General features: G+C 46.4%; 1 protein-coding gene across 2 annotated transcripts in view; it reads left to right on the forward strand.

The window, feature by feature from the left end:
- Nucleotides 1-16,707, forward strand: part of ABCC5 (ATP binding cassette subfamily C member 5) — an 85,091-nt gene that overhangs the window by 43,766 nt on the left and 24,618 nt on the right. For both annotated transcript variants that reach the window (XM_032407061.1, XM_032407060.1), the window contains exons 12-22: nt 1,079-1,150; nt 3,317-3,441; nt 3,563-3,635; nt 5,717-5,920; nt 6,806-6,949; nt 9,788-9,890; nt 12,828-13,012; nt 13,414-13,560; nt 13,852-13,981; nt 15,352-15,505; nt 15,591-15,719. In XM_032407061.1, coding sequence (XP_032262952.1) covers nt 1,079-1,150; nt 3,317-3,441; nt 3,563-3,635; nt 5,717-5,920; nt 6,806-6,949; nt 9,788-9,890; nt 12,828-13,012; nt 13,414-13,560; nt 13,852-13,981; nt 15,352-15,505; nt 15,591-15,719 — 1,466 coding nt within the window. The remainder of the gene's footprint in view (nt 1-1,078; nt 1,151-3,316; nt 3,442-3,562; nt 3,636-5,716; nt 5,921-6,805; nt 6,950-9,787; nt 9,891-12,827; nt 13,013-13,413; nt 13,561-13,851; nt 13,982-15,351; nt 15,506-15,590; nt 15,720-16,707) is intronic.

A 16,707-nucleotide genomic window follows, 5' to 3' on the forward strand; every position in this document is an offset into this window, starting at 1 on the left:
TTAATGTTTGCCTGAGATCCTCTGTGCCCGGGGCATTCCACTGTTGGTATCTGTTAGTCACCGTGGAGTCATGAGAACAGAGTTTTCTCTATGTAAACCTAACTGACCTGCGCAGAGATCGAACCTTTGACTTGGTCTCCTCATTACCATCAGGCTGTAATCTTTCAAACTCTGGAACCATGTCAGAAACTTTATCCAACATACTTTGTCTAAGACACTGTACTTGGTTCTACAAAGATCACTCCTTCCCTCAAGTTGCTCAAAGCGCAGTGAGAGACGGACAGTGGAAGTAACCAGACCACGAGCACACAGTTGGCAGGTGCTAGTGGAGCTGAGGTTCCATTCACGACCTGGCTGCCTCCAGAATCCATGCTCTTCTGCACACCAACTCTCCCTTTACTGCGGGATTTGAGCCAATGCAGGGTTGCTAAACAGTGGCCCTTTTGAAATCACCTGCCCGTCCTTGAAAACTTGGAACACCACCTGTTGAGAGCTCATTATTTTGCCTGGAGATATTCAGTTAATCACAGGCTTTCCTCCTCCCCACCCCCACCCCCACCCCCCCCTTTTAAGTGGGATTGATGATATCAATAGTCTTCAGATTCTTGGAAATGTTTTGTAGAAAAATGGAAACAGTGCACATAGTTTTTATTGAAAATAATTTATAGACCCTAGAGGAAAACATCATATAAAATGAAATGAAAACCAACAAAATAATTTTGTTTCATTTCCAAAAACAACAAAAATAAATAATCACAAAACATGGGTTGCCAAAAAAGTAAGAAAGAGGCTGGGCTTTTCTAAAAGTAATGTGGGATACCTTCATGTGTGTGGCTTATTTACATTTTCTAAAAGGCTTACACATCCGTTACCTCCCACATACGCCCACAGAAGCCCTCTGAAGTAGGTGGCTGACAGGGAGCAAACAGGGAAGTGAACTTGCAGGGTCACCAGGATGATCGTCCTCCTATTACTGATGGGCTGTCATTGTGTTTTTCCTTGAAGAAGTCAGCAGCCCCTAGAGACGAGTGGTCCATGGCCCTTTAATGACCTTCCTTTCTCTGTGTGCTTTGTCCAGGGTAAACTGGTTGGAATCTGCGGCAGTGTGGGAAGTGGAAAAACCTCTCTCATTTCAGCCATTTTAGGCCAGGTAATACTTTGTTTTGTCTTTGGCCTTTTCTGCCTCTTTCCCTGGAATCTGCCTCACAAGAGTCTTGGGAAGAATGAACTAACTTCCGGAAGAGAGTCAGGAAAGGTAGAAACAAAATGAACCCTTGGTCTGTGTTCTGCCCCCTGCCCCTGCCCCCACATTCCCACCCCTTATCAGTGTTGTATCTGGGAGTGGGCTCAGTGGATGCCCGAGGAGTGACTGATTGATACCTAGCTGGAGCCATCCATTTCTCCTGCCTTCTTTTACTCAGCACGTATTTATTGAGTGCCACATGTATGCCAGAGAGTGTGTTGGGAAATGTCAGCGATAAGACGTGAACAAACTGCAGACTGCCAACAGAGTGAAGAAGCTGGGCCGGCCAGCATTACCAGCCTCCCTGTCAGAGAGATCTCTGTCAGGATTTGATCTAGAAGCAAAGCCCCGCTCTGATTACAACCTAATCATTGAAAGAATTATGCCCTTGGGAGCTGATGGCCTAGCTGGGGAGTTACGCCTTCGAGACACACAAACATAGCACAAGGCAGAGGGTGAATGGTTCACAGAGGGCCCAGCAGTGGGCTGTCAGCGTTCACGTGGGGGCAGGGTCAAGGATCATCCAGCTAAGGCAAATTGTCTTTTCCTGTGTTTTAAAACCGAATAATAGGGAAAATCAACAAGGTACTTCCACCTGCTTTTAATCTTGAATCAAACTAGCTTGACTTCAGTGGTCGAGATGAGGATAAACTGAAGCTCATTCTTACCTACCTGTGGAGAAGGTCCAATGAGTCATTTCTCCATACTGAGGAAATTAAACACATGCAAGAAGGAGTTGGGGAAGGGTGTTTTGTAGTGTCCCGGTTATGGAATATTTTGTCTTATTCAGTGTCACTGTCACAGTTTGTAGAGTGGTACTCTCCTCAGGAGCAGTGGGACCCGTCGTGGTCTGAGGAAGGTTGCATCCAAATCATCTGGAGCTGCCCCCACCCCACTGCTTTGTGGGACTCCTCATTGGTTGGGCTCAGCCCTTGATCTTTGTAAACAGCCAAAACCTCCTAGGGGTTCTGATCATTTCGGGGTCAGATTTAAGGGTCAATGATGAGAAACACAGGGGAGATGAAGGGGGAGGTGGTATTGAGTGGGGGATGGTTAGGGTAAAAATGGAGTGGGGCTTTGCTTCTAGGTCACATCCGGACAGCAATCTCTGTGCCCGGGAGGCTGGTAATGCTGGCCGGCCCGGCTTCTTGGGAGTTGTGTTGGCAGCCTGCAGTGTGCGTGTTTGTCCCGTAGCAGCCGGAAGAGTTGAGTTTCCGCAGTAGACCCTCCGTGGGTTTCTGAACACTGAGTGCAGAGCAGGGAGCTTTCCGGTTTTGGGGCGGTTGGTACCGCTGTAATGGTGTGTGCCGGGTGCACCTGTGTACGTCCACTGTGTGTTAATGGTGTTTGAGAGGACAAGCTTGGATGTGCAGGATGGGTGACAAAACTTTGTTTCAAGCTATAACATCCCTAACCCAAGACAGATGTCTACTGTCAGTCCCAAAAGGAACCCCGAAAGAGGACAAAATGGATAAATCATATCAATCACTGTGGCTGAAAACACAATTTGAAGCACGTGGCTCATCACGCAGTCTCTTCAATGTTGAACAAGAGGGTCCATCCTCATTAAATGGATACTCTGTAATACTAGTTGATGTCTAACGATTTTTTTTCCCCCTTTGGTCCTCATTTTACAGAAGCAGCTGCTTTAGCCAACAGCCTGGATTAATTAATTCTATAGATGAATTGAGGCAGGAACTAGCTCTAAATCCTTGCAGCATCCTCCCCAGGGGACTTCTGAAAGAGCCTTCTGCTCTAGTCCTTCCTTTAGTTAAAAGAGTTTGCAATTAGGAAGAAAGGATCTAGAGTAGCTTATGGGCTGCTGAATGAAGTGTTTGTTCACTCAAGTCCTAGATTACGCGGGGTTCCCATCACACATAAGCAAAGAGAACTTTTATTTTCTTTGCTGCTGTAGCTCTCTATGGAACGAAGGCGAGGTCTGGATTCGGGTCCAAAAAGCATCCGAGGAAATTGCCCAAACTTTGAACTCCATTGCGGAATTGTGGGGGGTTCTGTTGGCTTAGGGTGGTGGTTTTGCTTCATGATGCCATTGGATGGTGTCTGTCTCCCTAGATGACACTTCTAGAGGGCAGCATTGCAGTCAGTGGAACCTTCGCTTATGTGGCCCAGCAGGCCTGGATCCTCAATGCCACTCTGAGAGACAACATCCTCTTTGGGAAGGAATTTGATGAAGAAAGGCAAGGAATGTTTGGTTTCTGTCATGCTTTCCGTCTTGGCCGTGTGAGACGCAAGGCAGCCCACGTCAACAGGCTCTGCTCCAACCATGTCCCTGATGCTAAGTGTCTTTATGTCCTTCAGATACAACTCTGTGCTGAACAGCTGCTGCCTGAGGCCTGACCTGGCCATTCTTCCCAACAGTGACCTGACTGAGGTACCGACCTTCTGCCCCTAATGGGGCAGTGCGTTGAGCAGAGAGGATTCTGGAAGATGGGTGGCAGGGCGGTGCCAGAGCCACCTCCTAGTAATGTATCTTAAATGTGGGAGCACCTACATAGGGAGTTTTGCTTTCATTGGGACTTTACGTTTGGAAAGCATTTGTTCCTTAGGGCAGGGTTATCAACACTACTTGTTTTCAGCATATAAATATTTCATGTCATGTGGATTTTTTCTTTTTTTTTTTTTGGTGAGAGTGCATGAGCGCATGTGCACACGGCGGGGGTAGGGGATGGAGGGAAAGGGAGAGAGAGCATTTTAAGCAGGCTCCACGCTCAGTGAAGAGTCCGACTCCGGGCTTGATCTCACCACCCTGAGGTCATGACCTGAGCGGAAATCAAGAGTCAGACACTTAACCGACTGAGCCACCTTGGCGCCCTGTATGTCATGTGGGTTTTAAACAAAATCCCATTGTTGGTTCAGAGTTAATGTTTTCTACGCTATTCATTTGAAAACTGTAAGTCAAGCATGTGCTTGTTGAGGTTCTTCTCTGAACTTTATTCTTTTTTTTTTTTTTTTTTAAGATTTTATTTATTTGACAGAGAGAGAGACAGCGAGAGAGGGAACACAAGCAGGGGGAGTGGGAGAGGGAGAAGCAGGCTTCCCGCCGAGCAGGGAGCCCGATGCGGGGCTCGATCCCAGGACCCTGGGATCATGACCTGAGCCGAAGGCAGACGCTTAACGACTGAGCCACCCAGGCGCCACTCTGAACTTTATTCTGCCAACCAACCTCCTTATTCATACACAGTCTGTGGAGAGCCCTCTTCAATTAGAAAGAGAGAGGCCTTAGCACAAACCCTTCTCTCTTTGGCTCTCTGCCCTGGAGCAGTTCGCAGAGGCGTTTCTTTGGAACCGGCTTGTGTTCTTTGGTGTTGACTCTTGTTTCCCATGACCTGCCCTGAAGGTCTCTGGAGCTAGCATTTTATTCAGCTGACTTCAGTTAAATCCTTCGAACCGGATTTGGTGAATGGTTTCATTAGTTCACTGGTTCTCAAATCTTAGTCCCCAGACCCATAGTGGATCAGCAGCAACAGTATTATTGGGAACTGGTTAGCAGTGCAGATTCTTAGGCCTCACCCCACACCTACTGAATCAGAAACTCTAGGGGCAGGGCCCAACCATCCGTTTCAACAAGCCCTACAGGTAATTCTGATAGATGCTCAGATTTGAAATCTCTGAATTCAGTGTTTTTTTAAGGACAAGTTCTTTGGTTTTTTTAAATTACAGAGCCAGTTACCGTTTGACAATTGATTTATTTATGTGTTCATTTAGTAACATTTAGAAACTGCTGGGCACTAGGAATATAAAGGACTAGGATAATGATCTGTGCCCTCAAAAAGCTTACAATTGAGAGGATGGGATACCCGAACAAATAACTATAAAATAAGCTGATAAAAGCTCTCAAAACTTAAATTAAGAAAAAAAATTAAAAAAAAAAAGAGTCCCCTTTCTTTTGGGCAGTAGTAGAGACGAGGGTGGGGGGGAGGTTTCACAGAGGAGAGGGTGCTGGAACTGAGCAGATACAGTACAGAAAAGGCATGACAGTGGTGTGAGGGTGCATAATGGACACACAATTTAAAATGGCTTAGATGCCAGGGAGTGGAAGAGAGGTTGGTTGGCAGTGGAGACTGAGAGTTGCCGTGGAGCCAGGTGGCAAAGAGCTTGCTTTCTATGACATGTTGGCTTAGATTTTATTCTTTAGGGCTCTTGAAAGAGAGTTTTCAGCAAGGGTGGGACATGGTCAACTTTGTGCTTTGCAAAGATCTTTCTGCCCACAGAGAATGGATTGGAGTGGTATGTCAAGGGGGAGTTCTGGGGGAGGCAGAGTTGTCTTCTCTGGGCTGGCTCCTGCAGTTCCAGTGTGGGCCCTGGAGGATCAGAGTGGCACTTCTTCCAGGTGGGGAATTCAGTAGAAGGAGCGGGTTTGGGTGGAGCAGAGGAGCAGTGACCGGGGGTGATCGCTGAGCTTGGTATTGGACTTGAGCTGGAGGCTTCACTGTGCTTTCTGGACTCTTGTAGATTGGTGAGCGAGGAGCGAACCTGAGTGGTGGGCAGCGCCAAAGGATCAGCCTGGCCCGGGCCTTGTATAGTGACCGGGACATCTACATCCTGGATGACCCCCTCAGTGCCTTAGATGCCCACGTGGGCAACCACATCTTCAGCAGTGCTATCCAGAAGCACCTCAAGTCCAAGACAGTTCTGTTTGTTACCCACCAGTTACAGGTATGGGGCATTCTTGCCCAGGCTGCCCACCTTGGCTTGGGAAATCAGAAACAGGGAGGTGGGCTTGGTTCAGGTCCCTCCATGGAACTCCTTAGAGCTTCCTGGAATCAATGTTTATTTTCTCAGCAAATAGCCCCCAGCCCATTGTACCAATAAAGCTCATCGTACTGATGTACCAGATGGCCATCTGAATTAGAAATCCTCAGAGCCTGTTAGCTTTTGCATATAAATCAGTAAGTAAAAGGGCTGAGAGGAGTAGGCTGCAACTGGAGCTTGCGTATGAGATCGTTTGGAAAGCATCTTGTTAATATCTATATGCAAGTGGGAACTGTTTAAGGAAAACAAGCTCTTCTCCCTCTGTCATGCCAAGACAAGCAGCCACTTTGGAGAGCAGCTCCAGGATGTTGCCATCTGCTTTGCATATGTTGTCAGGTTTAGGGGGCTCATCCCCCATTCTGCCGCAGAAAGTCTGTAACCATGTGCTTCTGGGTACAGCGAAGGGGTGTGAAGTTTAATGCAAGGCTCGTGTGGCTCCATCAACAGATCTGTGTCAAAAACTAGAGGTGATGCTCTTTGAACCGCATCACAAGGCACAGTAAACTAAAATGGGTTCTCTCACTCTTGGCACTATTGACATTTTGGGCCAGATTGCTCTTTGTTGGGGGTGGGGGGAAGGCTGTCCTGTGCAGCCCTGGCCTCTATCCACTGGATGACAGCGGTACCCGTCCCCAGTTGTAGCAACCAAAAAGGGCTCTAGAGAGTGCCAGATGTCCCCTGGGAGGCTCAGTTGCCTCCAGATGAGAACCTCTGAAGGAAGGTGTGGGTATTGAATGTATTTGCACAAATGTCAGCAACACTGTATTGTCCCTGCCCTTTTGTCTCCAGTACCTGGCCGATTGTGATGAAGTGATCTTCATGAAAGAGGGCTGTATTACAGAAAGAGGCACCCACGAGGAACTGATGAATTTAAATGGTGACTATGCTACCATCTTTAATAACCTGTTGCTGGGAGAGACACCCCCAGTTGAGGTAAGATTTGCATGGCGTTTGTGGGCATCTCCTCCTTTCTAGCAAGGGAGACTTGACTGTAGCGAGTGATGGAGCGATCCCAGCTGAACTCGGTGTCTGTGTCTTGTTGGCAGGGGCCCTACTTTCTGGTGACCACACTCCTTTGCTTTGGTTCCCATACTGGTGCCGCTCTACGAGAGCAGGATCATGGGGCTGGTGGGCCGATGTCTTCTGCCACTGAGAACACATTAATGGGGCAATGACACGGAGAAAGTTACAGGCTCAGCGCATGCTGTTGTTCAGTCGTAACTGAGCTTCCTAAACTCTGTCATTCCTGATTGAAGGATTATGAAGCTCCTTTTTAAATAAACAAGTGAAGAGGGAGTGAGGGAAGAGAAATTAAATATTGCATACATTTGACAATGATCCCTGGTGCCTTGGCTGCTAATTTGGCACTCATTAACTGACATCTGTGTCCCAATTCCTGGGTCAGACACGTCATAGATGTCATCCCATGTAGTCATTTTAACAGAGCTCTGTGGCAAAGTAGGATTATCCCCCACTTTTATAGCTGAGGGAATGGAAGATCAGAAACCGTAAGAGCTCGAGAACAAAGGTGGTTTGATGTCACCGTGCTCCTTCTGCCTCGCTACCCTGCTTCCTGTGGCAACACAGAATGGCAGTTTTCCATGGCTTTCCCCTGGGCTCCGAGTTAGGCCCAAACGGGTCTTTAGTTAGAGCTCGCCAAAGAGGTTGTTTTTCCTTCTTGCCACCCTGCTCTCATTTTGAACTCCTTACTTATTCTGTGGTCACCCTGGATTCTAGGGGTGCACTCATGCACTCAGGCTGGGCTAAAAGGTACTTCTTAGCTACCAGGTCATTTGATGTCTGCACAGGATAAAAGCAGAGTTACTGGGACCTTTTCTGGGAGCCCTGTTTCAGTCTTTGGGTGTCATCCTGTTTGATTTCACGAACAGTATAATTGTTCGTGACCGATGCGTTTTAGGCCTCTAGGAATAACAGGCGTTCCAGAGTGTCACCAGGAACTTCAGCTGAGACACCTGAATCCAGATATGGATTTTATGATCTCTCCCTCTGGCTCTCAGGGTACTTTGGACTCTTCAGAAGTTTTCCTCCTCACTGTAGACGTGGAGGGGGGAAATGAGAGGGAAAGAAATTAAAATAGGAAACATCCAAGAAGCAAAAGAATATCGAGAATCGGTGTATTGCAGCAGAGAGAACATACCTTAGGAATGTCACTTAACTTTCCTGAGCTTTGGTTTCCTCATCTTAAAAATGGGGATGACACCTGCCTCTTAGAGTTGTTGCATCAATTAAATGAAATAATATGTAATCTTACTAGTAAGTGGTCAGCAAATGATAATTTTCTCTTTAGTGCATTTATTCATACACAGCAGTAAATATAAAATTAGAGCCCCATCTTGTGTTCTGTCGTGGCTTTAAATTTTATATTTTCTGGTTTTTTTCACTGTCCGTTTAAAAAGTCTAGTTGGAGAGCAAACTGGGGTCATGAGGCTGACAATGACATAGAATTAAATGTAGTAAGCTCAGGGCGCCTGGCTGGCTTAGTCAGTAGAGCATGGGACTGTTGATCTCGAGGTTGTAGGCTTGTTTTGTTTTGTTTTTTAAAGATTTATTTATTTATTTATTTATTTGAGAGAGAGAGAGAGCACAGAGGGAAAGGGAGAGAGAACACCAAGCAGACTCCCCACTGAGTGCAGAGCTCAACTTGGGGCTCAATCCCATGACCTTGAGATCATGACCTAAGTGGAAACCAAGAGTCAGATGCTCAATCAACTGTGCCACGCAGGCACCTCGGGGTTATAGGTTTGAGCCCCATGTTGGGCATAGAGATTACTTAAAAGTATAATCTTCTAAGAAGTAAATGTAGTAAACTAAATTAAGGGAATTTTCTATATAAAGATAATAAGAGGAACTTCAAAAGGGGAGCATAAAGTAGCCTCTGTTATCTCAGGTACAATCTGATGAATGTTTATTAAGTCACTTTGTGTCCTATTATGGGCAGTGCTTGGTGCTAGGTCTGGTATAGGTTACCACCGTGAGTCAGACATCATCTCATCCTCGAGGGACTCGCAGTCTGCTAAGCAAGACCGATGCTCTTATGCGCTTACAGGGAACTGTAACACCAGGTCACATTTGCTGCAACATGCTATCATAAAGTACTAACGGAGTGCCTGGGAGAACAGGGGAGGGGTGAGCTCTATCCTAGAGGAGTCTAAGTGGCCTCAGGGAGGATTTAAGATTTGAATTCCTCCGAATGGGGATAACTGTAACTGAGTTGGGGTGAGGGGATGGGCATTCCAAGTGAAGAACCAGTGTGGACAAAGGTCCAGAAGTGGGGAATGGCAGGGTGGTGTGAGGAATGGTGTGAAATCCAGTGTGGCTGGAGAGTAGAAGTCACAGGAATGGGAGAAGAACATACAGAGTCGGGCTAGGGCCAGAATGTGGAGGTTTTGCAAAACCAGGCTGAATGTGAGTATATCCTGTGGTAGCAGTGGGAAATGGTCAGATCTATGATTGGATTTAGTAATGTGGAGATCAGAGATGAAGGAATGGGAATGACCCCAGCCCTAATACTTTGGGCAAGTTGGAGTGGATGAGAACATTGGGGAAAGCAGTGTCTATGGAATAACAGGATAGGAACCCAGATACCAAAGACTGAAGGAGTTGAGGAAGCACAAGAAAGTGGCCCTTTTAAGAGGTTTGATGTATCTCTTCTCAAGAATAGCAGCAGCTTGAAGATGATTCTCCAGTGTGCCTGTGGACATTTGTCTGAATGGCCGTATTGTAACCAGAGACACTTTTTTTTAATATTAGATTAATTCAAAAAAAGAAACCAGCGGTTCACAGAAGAAATCACAAGACAAAGGTCCTAAAACAGGATCAGTAAAGAAGGAGAAAGCAGTGAAGCCAGAGGAAGGTAATGAGCTTTTTTTTTTTATTTTTTTGACCTTTTTTTTTTAAAGATTTTATTTATTTATTTGAGAGAGAGAGAATGAGAGAGAGCACATGAGAGGGGGGAGGGTCAGAGGGAGAAGCAGACTCCCTGCCGAGCAGGGAGCCCGATGCGGGACTCGATCCTGGGACTCCAGGATCATGACCTGAGCCGAAGGCAGTCGCTTAACCAACTGAGCCACCCAGGCGTCCTAGGTAATGACCTTTTTTGAGATTTTAGATTTGTCATTAAAGTTTATCGGAAAGTATGCCAAGTGGTAATTCATAATGTTTGACAGCATTGTGTGTTGTAGAATCCTCTGGCCTTATATTTCTGGAATAACAAATTCTTGTATAATATTGGGAGACTATGAGGCGACTTCTGTTTGCTTAAACAGACCAAAGCAGTAAGAATGACCTTTAATCCTCTGCTTTCGCTACATACTGTGGGTCAGGTGTCTGTAATCATAGCTGAGTCATCTTGAGTAAGGAGAAATGGAATGATGAGTAGAGGTACACCCTTCTTCCCGTGATTCACCTTTGCTTTTTTTTTTTTTTTTGAAGATTTTATTTCAGAGAGAGAGAGAACAAGCATGGGTAGGGGAGGGCAGAGGGCACCCCTCACCTCTGCTCTTTAAAAGTCAGTGCCAATCTGCCTTCGCTCAGGTCATGATCCCGGAGTCCTGGGATCAAGCTCCGCATCGGGCTCCCTGCTCAGTGGGGAGCCTGCTTCTCCCTCTGCCTCTGCCCTTCCCCCCCCGCTCATGCTCGCTCTCTCGCTCTCTCTCAAATAAATAAATAAAATCTTAAAAAACGAACAAAAGTCAGTGCCAGTCTGTGGCTGACTCAGCAGAGCATGCAACTCTTGATCTTAAGAGTTGTGAGTTCTGAGCCCCACGTCGGGTATAGAGATTACTTAAAAATAAAAATCTTAAAAATAAAATAAAAGTCAGTGCCAGTCCAGGAAGAGATGTTCCAGCACGAGCAGTGTCTACATCTTCAGTAGCTCCCTTGTTAGAATGTTACCCTCCTGGCTTTTTCTGATGAGGCTACAACAGGGCCAGGCTGAAGAGTTACAGCGCAGGTTTTTCCTGCCTGACTTTCCCCGGCCAGAGTCCTGGCTCTGGTTTCTTAAATCCTTTATCTTATCAACTAAAGCAAATATTGAGAGTTAGGAAAACTATTTGTAATGCCTCCGGCATTTTCACCTTTGTGAATCTTAAGCTGCACCAGTTTACCCGAGAGACAGAACAAAGAGCGCAGCCCTGTTTTAAAGCTCTCTTTTGTTGTCACCGAGTCACCTCACGTTATGAATCCAGGACTTTGGCCCTGGGCCTGTTTTCACTTCCTTGTTCTTAAAACTGCACAGTTGTTTGGTGTTAGGAGTTGACCATCCTGACTTAGCACACCTGCTGCTTTTCTTCCTTTCCGTAAACCAGGCATGAGACTTTGCATTGGGTGTGATCTAAGATACCTGTACACACACAAAACAAACACAGCACAGAAGGCTGAGTCATCTCCGTTCCTGGCACAGGCGGTATCAGAAACCCCGGAGAACCTGAGGGAATGTTTGTTCTCATCTACAGAGCCCCTGACCTGGATACTCACAACTCTTCAAGTACTCCGGGCACGTGAGGCTTGTTCCAAGATAATTAGACGTTGCCCGTGATATAGAGGCACTAGCTTTTTGGAGGGCTGTTTCTCTGTATTAGGGCATCAGCATCAGTCACCTGACCATCCCAGGGAGCCTCCAGGAGGTACCCTTGAGCCTTTCTCTCCTCCTCAGCCGATCACCGTGGTCTAATGAATTTACCTCCCGAACCTCCAACCCCATTGCCACGACCCTGGTTCTAGCCCCATCATCGTGCATCTAGAGTGTTACAGCTGCTTCCTTTTAAATCTGTCCCCCATGCAGACAGCTGAGAGGTCTAGTTAAAAATGGGGCACCAGGGGCACCTGGGTGGCTCAGTCAGTTAACCGTCTGCCTTCAGCTCAGGTCATGATCTCAGGGTCCTGGGATGGAGCCCCGCGTCGGGCTCCCTGCTCAGCGGGGAGTCTCCTTCTCCCTCTGCCTCTCCCCCTGCAAGTGCTCTCACTCTCTCTGCCTCTCTCAAATAAATAAATAAAATCTTTAAAAAAAAAATGGGTGACCAACCAACTCACTTTCCCTCAGGAAGTCTTTCAGTGGCCTCCCATTTCAAAGCAGTGTTTTCTGATCTTGGTCCTGATAGGGCACACATAAAAAATGCCATCATTTGTACGGGACACTGGGATGCATGGACGAGGCTGCTCGCTGCCAGAGGCGGCTGATCTGGCCATCCACAGATCCATAGCCTGGGAGTCAAATCTCCACGCATGTGTAGCCCATTCTCTTAAGCTTCCATAATCGACCTTATCTCCTGCCGCTCGTTAGGTGCACTTAATGGTCCATCCTTGCTGAATTGGCTGGCTGTTTTCCCACCTCTGTGCCGGTGCCCACCTTTTCCCCACCTGGTGTACCTTTTGAGACCATACAGAAAGCAGAAAGTCTTCCCTGAAACCGCTCCCCCAAGGAGGTTAGGTACACCTGGATGTTCCCGTGCTGCCCTGCATATATCTCTAGCATTGCATTTAGCATATTTTATTATAATTCTGTGTTCATTTTGTCTGTCCTACCAGGCTGTGGAAAGACCCTCTGCCAGATCTCAAGGGCAGGGACGTGGGCTTAATTGCTCCAGGGCCTCATCGTGGGCCCGGTTCATAGTGGTGCTTAGTAAATGTTCAATGGAAGAATATTCTAGCCAGGATAAAAGAATTCTAATCTAGAGCCATGTGAAACTATAGGTTTTCTTTGAGTCTGCTCTCCTATAAGTGACTTAGTTTTGGAAAAGTAGCTTTTTCCTGCTGAGTTCATGTGTTTTTGTTTTGTTTTTTTCTTACCTAGGGCAGCTGGTGCAACTGGAAGAAAAGGGGCAGGGTTCAGTGCCCTGGTCAGTATATGGTGTCTACATCCAGGCCGCGGGGGGCCCCTTGGCTTTCCTGGTCATTATATCCCTTTTCATGCTGAATGTGGGCAGCACGGCCTTCAGCAATTGGTGGTTGAGTTACTGGATCAAGCAAGGAAGTGGGGTAAGTTTCCTCATTAATGGGAAAATTGTATTGTCTCAGAATGTCGCTGTTTCTTTGTATTCTCTGGCTGTCCTTGGGGAAACTGCTCTAGTTTTCGATGGAAAGAACTAGTGAACAAGGATTACCCAGGGTGCAAAAGATGAGCCCCTAACGTGGCCTCACAGGATAGTTGCTCCCTGACCAGCTATGTAGCAGCAGGACCCCTGGAGGCGGTCTGCCCTCCTCCACTAGAAAAGAGAGAAGGGGGCGGGGGGGGGGGGGGGCAAAGCCTGCCTTGTGTTTGCCGCAACCAGGCCCCACAGTCATTATCCTGCCCCTTCCTTTGAGCTGAGAATGGCCCTGAGTAGGAGTTCCTGGCTGTCCTTAGGAGTCTTACCTCACAGAGCCTTGCCTCCAAACAGAACGCCACAGTGACGCAAGGGAACAAGACCTCTCTGAGCAGCAGCATGAAGGACAATCCTCTCATGCAGTACTATGCCAGCATCTACGCCCTCTCCATGGCAGTCATGCTGATCCTGAAAGCCATTCGAGGAGTTGTCTTTGTCAAGGTATGCAGCGGGTGGCTTCTGCGTCTCCTCTCCCTAGTGACTGTGTGGTCAGCCTCTCTTGGGTTCATTCTGAGCAGGGGAGCTCCTCGGAAGCAGGATTTAGCTGAAGTGACCTGTATCCCATTAGCCTCAGCCTTTTCCGAGTACCCACCTCTTTCTTCCGTGACCATTTGCCCTTCTCCAGCTTTGCGAGTGGATGTCCTCTGGAGCTGGGACCTGGGTAAACAGGAACTGAGTCTGCCTGAGTCCTTGGGTCTCTGGGCCCTGATCACTTTGTCCTCTGCTCCTTAGGGCACACTGCGAGCCTCCTCCCGGCTCCATGACGAACTTTTCCGAAGGATCCTCCGAAGCCCTATGAAGTTCTTTGATACCACCCCCACAGGGAGGATTCTCAACAGGTTTTCCAAAGACATGGATGAAGGTATTTCTCACTGCTTCTTTTATGCTCTGGAGCATAAGCTGCAGCTCCTCGTGCTCTGCAGCCTTCTAAATAACCCGCCAGGCGTGCTCATCTTTCCATCCGTATGTTCTGAGAGTGCAGCGGCTGCTGGGGTCCACACCAGGAACAGTTTAGTTTTGGACTTTTCTCCAGGTTGCAACTTGTACTTAGGCTAAGGACCCATCTGGTTTTTTCACCTGTCATCTAAGTTCTCACCTGAGCTCATTTAACCTGAAAACAAGTTCAGAGGATCGAGTTGGCCTAAATACTTTGGACGGGAGCGTCTGAGATTCCAGAACATGTTTACTTTGAGGGTAGTGCATTGGTTCCTGGACATTTAAACCTCTGGCAGGTTTTCTGGATGCTGTGTGGGCTGTGCGAGCACCAGAACCTAACTCCTTCTCATCGCTCAGTATGATAGTAATGGCACCTGACGTTTATTGAGGGCTTCCTGTGTAACCAGCAGTGTGCTAGATACGTTATCCTCATCCTCACAGGAGCCCTATGGGATGGGTATTGATTCACCCACTGAATGCATGGGAAAGCTGATGTCTAGAAAGGTTAAATAACTTGCCCAAGATTACATAGCTATTAGATAACAAAACTGGGAATTGAGCCCAGATCTTTTTAGCCTCGAGCTAATGCTTTTAACTGTCGCCCTGGGCCGCCTCCACAGGAGTTTGTTTCAGATGTTGATAAAGCCAATGTAAAGCCATGGCCAGAGATAACAAGGGATCAGAACCATCACTGATACACAGAACTGATGCGTACACACACACACACAAATGGAGGAAAGGTGGAAAGGAAAAAATCAGTGATATCAACATGTCTGGGATTTTTATGAAAATACTCCAGCCAAAAAAAAAAAAAGTGGGAGGAGGAGATAGCCCTTCTAGAGAAGATGAAAAAAATACTGATAACTTTTGAAGGTTCTACATTCTTTTGATTTTTGTGTATGTTTAAATTTTTCCATAATGAAAAATTTCTCAAATGTTAGCAGCAGTTTATTGTTATGGGTAAGACTAAAGACTATGTTTCCTTCTTGCCTATTTATTTTCCAAATATTTTACAACAAAAGTATATGACTTTTAAAGGGAAAATTGTTTAAAGGGGTTGGGTAGCCTCATAAACCCAGGAGAGGACCTGGGGGAGAAAGACCACTTAGATTTCCTTGGGACAAGAAAAATGAGATCAAGCAGGTTTCTAGATTTTTCTTTGATTTAAAAGACAACACACACATTTGAAATCGAGAATTTGTGGAACCTCTTTGTGTTTTTTAAAAATTTTTGGTCGCACTCTCCCTGTTTATGGGTCCCAGCAGTCTGATCCTTGCTCCCTTGTGGTTTCCCCAGTCGATGTGCGCCTGCCATTCCAGGCTGAGATGTTCATCCAAAATGTCATCCTGGTGTTCTTCTGTGTTGGTATGATCGCCGGAGTTTTCCCGTGGTTCCTGGTGGCGGTGGGGCCCCTCTTCATCCTCTTTTCAGTTCTGCACATTGTCTCCAGGTAAACAAGAAGTGTTCACATCTCCCAGCGATGAAGCCAGGGTTGTTTGTCTACTGCTGTGACACAGAACTCATTCTCTCTCTAGGGTCCTGATTCGAGAGCTGAAGCGTCTGGACAACATCACACAGTCCCCTTTCCTCTCCCACATCACATCCAGCATACAGGGCCTTGCCACCATCCACGCCTACAACAAAGGGCAGGAATTTCTGCACAGGTCAGTGTTGATGGCGGCCGGAGGGTTCAAAGGGGAGTCAACATACCAGCATTTAATAAGTCTAAGAGGCCCTTCAAGGCCAGAGCTGGGGATTATAAAGCTCATTACCAAGTGATGTAATGGTCTCTGATTAAAATTTACTCACTTGCTGGAACTCCTTTCTAATAAGCAAATGAGAAGACAAAAATACAGGTTTGGAGTCTATTGGCTTTGGACTCTAAATGGCTATATTTGAAGGAGTTTTTCTTTTTTCTTTCTTTTTTTTGTAACAGTGATGGTCATTGACATTAAACTGACATTTTATGTTATCTGCTGAATATTGTTTAGATGACAAATTTATGTACACAGTCATTGAGATTTGTATTAACAAGAGATTGGAACTAATTTAAATGTTCTTCAAGAGAGAGCTGGTTAAATAAGAATATTATGTGGCCCTTAAAAAGAATGAGACAGGGGCGCCTTGATGACTCAGTTGGTTAAGCATCTGACTCTTGATTTCGGCTCAAGTCATAATCTCAGGGTCGTGAGATCGAGCCCTGCATCGGGCTCTGTGCTCAACAGGGAGTCTGCTGGAGATTCTTTCTCCCTCTCCCACTGCCCCTCCCCACCACACGCTCTCTCTCACTCTCCCTCTCAAATAAATAAATAAATAAATCTTAAAAAAATGAGACAGTTCTATAGGTACTGATATGGAATGATCTCTAAAATACATTAGTGAAAGAGCAAGGTACAGATGTGGGTGTATGATATGATCCCTTTTAGGTATGTGTTTGTACATATAACATTTAGAAAATCTCCGAAAGGATACACAAGGAAGTACTAGTTTCCACTGGAAAGGGAAACTGAGTAGCTGGTGGATGGGCAGGAGAAAAACTGACTTCTCATGGTAAAACTTTTTATGCTGTCTAAATATTCTATCCTATGTGTAAATTGTCTATTCCAAAAACTAATGTCTGTTCCAAAAATTAAGTAAGTAATTTTAAAAAGA

The sequence above is a fragment of the Phoca vitulina genome, unplaced genomic scaffold (assembly GCF_004348235.1).
Source record: "Phoca vitulina isolate PV1807 unplaced genomic scaffold, GSC_HSeal_1.0 scaffold8, whole genome shotgun sequence".
Lineage (NCBI taxonomy): Eukaryota > Metazoa > Chordata > Mammalia > Carnivora > Phocidae > Phoca > Phoca vitulina.